At 40.1% G+C, this 3,878-nt stretch overlaps 1 protein-coding gene across 1 annotated transcript; it reads left to right on the top strand.

Moving 5' to 3' along the window:
* The first annotated feature begins 502 nt into the window (after positions 1-502).
* LOC147437498 (uncharacterized) lies at positions 503-3,348 on the top strand. The gene is made up of 8 exons (XM_086486572.1): positions 503-563; positions 1,093-1,581; positions 1,902-1,962; positions 2,052-2,259; positions 2,422-2,553; positions 2,643-2,863; positions 2,960-3,188; positions 3,292-3,348. Exons 1-8 carry the CDS (start codon positions 503-505, stop codon positions 3,346-3,348), a joined length of 1,458 nt encoding a protein of 485 aa, XP_086342698.1.
* Positions 3,349-3,878: the final 530 nt, after the last annotated feature.

Below are 3,878 nucleotides of genomic sequence, written 5' to 3'. Positions count from 1 at the left end.
AAGCTGATAACGTTCAACCACCTTCACAACTCGAATCAAGTTCGGAGCTCGGAGAAGGGAGAAGGGAGAAGGGAGTCTAACTCGGCCATGGGGAGAAGGGAGTCTACGTCGGCCCGAAAACCTCCTGCCAGGTAGATTTGTAAACTACCTGTAGCCATCCACGCCGGCGTGGATGGCTACAGGTAGTTTTTTTTTCAATGTTTTAAAGCTATGTTTCTAAGTCTTATGTTTTAATTAAAATGAGAAGCCTTCTGTAACTGTAACTCTTCAATTGGAATTTGAACCTTTCTGTAATTGTAACGCTCTCTGTAAAGCCCAAGAGAGATGTTGGAGGGGTAGTGCACCCCCCGCAAAGAGAGAGAGAGAGAGAGAGAGAGAGAGAGAGAGAGAGAGAGAGAGAGAGAGAGAGAGAGAGAGAGAGAGAGAGAGAGAGAGAGAGAGAGAGAGAGAGAGAGAGAGAGAGAGAGAGAGAGAGACCTTCTAGCCAGTGTATAGGAGAATCATGGCGGAAACTCAAACCAAAGCGCTTGTGTTGGGTGCCAAGGCTCTGCCAGGACTTCTGTGTAGCTTCTTTATCATTATGATTCTAAGCCTAAACTACCTGTAGCCATCCACGCCGGTGTGGATGGCTAGAAGGAGTTTTGCATGTGAAAATCTACCTATTTATAAGCTCTCTCTGAGAATCTTCATATCAGTATAGCTTCTCTTAAAACTACCTGAATCCATCCACGCCGGCGTGGATGGCTAGAATTAGTTTCTTGCGACATTGGTTTAGCGGTAGTGATTCGTTTTTGCATTGAATTTAATCATGTTTTATTAAGCTAAGTAAGCTCAGTCAAGCTATCCACGCCAACATGGATGTCTAGAGGGAATTTCTCAAAATTAATTTTTATAATTGACCATGCTTTTTTGAAATTGTTAGCTCCCCTCTATCAATCCAAGCCGACATGGATGCTTAGGTGGAGATCAATAAGATAAAGTTTTGATTTTTTGAATTGCCTCTAGGCATCCGCGTCGGCATGGACGCCTAGAGGGAATTTTAGTGAAGTAATTAAATTGTTTTTGGTTTTGTTCAAAAAATTCGTGGATGAGGTCGCAGAGGGAGACGACTTTCTTCAACTCAAGCTTCCAGTATCTTAGAGAGCAGTCATCAAATAAGTGCAGTCTCTGTCACAGATATGACAAATGGTTTGGAGACACAGGAGGAGGAGATGCAAAGTCAGGACTTGGGGCTTGGCTCCATAAATGAAGTTGATGAATCTCTTGCCCCACAAGAGGCATGTTTTCAAATAGTGCCTTATGTCAAAAGAGATGAAGTAGCAGTAGAGACTGAGATAGGGGAAGAGCACAAACTTTACATGCATAGAGGACAAGACATTCTTCAATGTACTCGTATGTTCAGTTGTTTTGATTGTCCACCAATTCCTTTATGTCGATTGATCCCTTATGCAAGGGTGAGAGGCTTACGAGATGATGTTAGTGGATTGAAAGTTGCTTTTGCAAAGGAGGGCTACATGCAAGAAAAAGGAGCTTTTATTGTTTCAGTTTGGAATTGCAAGAAGGAGGAAGCTTATGTGACAGGTATTTCATTTCTCTGCTTTGGTCTTTCCTACTCTCTGTTTCTATGTTGTTTTTTGTTTTTCTCATAAATAGTAGTTGAGTGTGCTTTTTTGTCTATGATTATCTTTTTTGCAGAGGACTTCTTTCTTCATGGGACCCAATATGGGTTGATATATATAAAGAGTTTGAAATTGAGCTTTCTAAAAGACCAAATCTTCAAGTTCTCTCTAATAAAATGTTCTATGTTTGGGAGGGTAATCATAGAACGGTCGCTTGGATGGCTGCTATTAAAGAGAGATTCTTCGTTGATCGAGAGAAACATTGTAGTGTGCTTTGTACAGTTATTGATCCTACTCGAGTGCCAGAGATAGCTCTGCTTAGTAGCTTGCAAAGAATGAATTTGTAAGCTTCATGACTTTCTATATATTTTAGTAGAAATTTTCTATGTTGTGTTTTTGACTTTGTATATATTGTATATGACCTTGGAATAGCATGAATACACATGCCCTTGTAGTCACGCATCCTAGGGATGAGCTTGTCAACTGCTCCCACATTTGTGCAGCAGATCATGAAGCCTATGTAACAAGGCTACCAGAAAAAGATCAAAAGTTGATTACAGCAGTCCATAAGAAATACTCGAAGGGTGTGGAGCCTTGGTATCCACTTACTCGTCGATACTTGGGAAAGCTCTTATACGATGTGAGTGTCTTTGGCTTGCTTTTTTGGAACGATCTTATATTTGCTTTTTGTGAAAATTACATATATTAAATTGTGTATTGAAGGATAAAATATGCAAGTAATTGAGCCAAAGAGTATGTGCTTGTTTTTTGCAAATTATTTATTTTTAAGTATGTGTTGAAGGTTCAAATGTCCAAGGAATTGAGCCAAAGAATAGAGCAAGCTAGGCACACAATGAAAAATGAAGAACTAATAAAAGAGGAGGAGAAAATATTGAATGATTTAGCACTCAAATATGGAGAGCGCATTGGGAAGGTGGTTGAATTATTTTTGTTTTGGGTGTTTTTCACATAGTGTAATAGCCGTTTAAACTTGGTTTTCTATTCGTTCCTCAAAAACTGCAGTTGCTAAATATTGTTAATCCGAATCTTGGACCGGATTGGATGGTTCGAGTTCTTGCACTCAAATGGGGTCCTGATAGTTGGGCTATGCTTGAGAAACTGAACTTGATTGCTATGCATGATGCTCCTATCTTGAGCAAACTGTTATGGGTTTCCTTGCTTGAGGAAGATAAGATTACTAGATCCTCTTATGGTTTAAAGAAAGGAGATCACGTGTATCGCATGTGAGTAAAGTTTCTTTTGACTTTCAAGAATCTTTGATGTAGAGTTTTTAGTTTTTGTGATTATTTTAGTTTTTTCTCAACTTCCTTGTTATGTAGTTGGATCCGTAGAGAGGGCCTTCTACAAAGGATTTTTGATAGGGCCACAAAGTTTGTGGAGGACTTGAGCAACATTGCTGGTGGTATTTTGTTGCCTCATGATTGCTCTCTTGCCTCTTACTTTGAGGAGCTCAAGTTTGAAGCACGGCCCTATCTTTATCCTTTGGAGACCTCTCTTGAAGCTAAGACAAAAGATGTTGACAAGCAAGCTATGAAGAAAGTGGACACGGTACGCATGGCATCTCAGCGGCTAGCCTACAGGTCAAGCTCATCATACTTTTATTTCAAGCTTTCATAATTATGAAGTGTGTAGTGATGTTATTTTGTTTTAGATTTCTATTATTCTTGGTTGGAAAAGACTTTCTACCAGGGATTCCATTCTTAGCTAAGCAGTGGGCACAACTATCTACTGGGGAAGGATGCATGTACTCCCCTTCCATGCATAAGCTCACTACTTGGGAGATGGAGGCATGTCCATGGTGGATAGACATGGCTTCTGGGCATGTATTGGCGAGAGAGAGAGAGAGAGCTTCACGATACTATGAGAGTTGGTGGCACATCCGTCGATGTGCCTCTCCCTCTTAGAGTGGACGAGGTTATATCCGGTAAATGGCTACTCAAAATAGCCTCAAATATAATTTGTCTAAGAGCTTTAAATTCTCTTTTTCCTAAAGTTATTTGTTATACATACCGGTAATATTGTGTTTCTTTGCTTTTTTCAAGCTACAAATACTTCTCGCAAGGGAAAGGAGGTGATTGTTGAGACTAGGGTGGCTGCAAACATGGAGGGAGAGCATGGTGAGCTTTCACTTGCGATGCAATTGTTTGTTTCATTCATTTATTGGAGTTAAGTCACTTTGTACTGCCTCTTATATCGCAGTACCTCTTGGGAGATTGTTGCAAAGAAAACCATTTCTTT

Source organism: Adiantum capillus-veneris, chromosome 17, assembly GCF_014529385.1.
Source record: "Adiantum capillus-veneris isolate H3 chromosome 17, ASM1452938v2, whole genome shotgun sequence".
Lineage (NCBI taxonomy): Eukaryota > Viridiplantae > Streptophyta > Polypodiopsida > Polypodiales > Pteridaceae > Adiantum > Adiantum capillus-veneris.
Note: the sequence above shows the minus strand (reverse complement) of the source record. Positions and strands in the feature narration are given on the sequence as shown.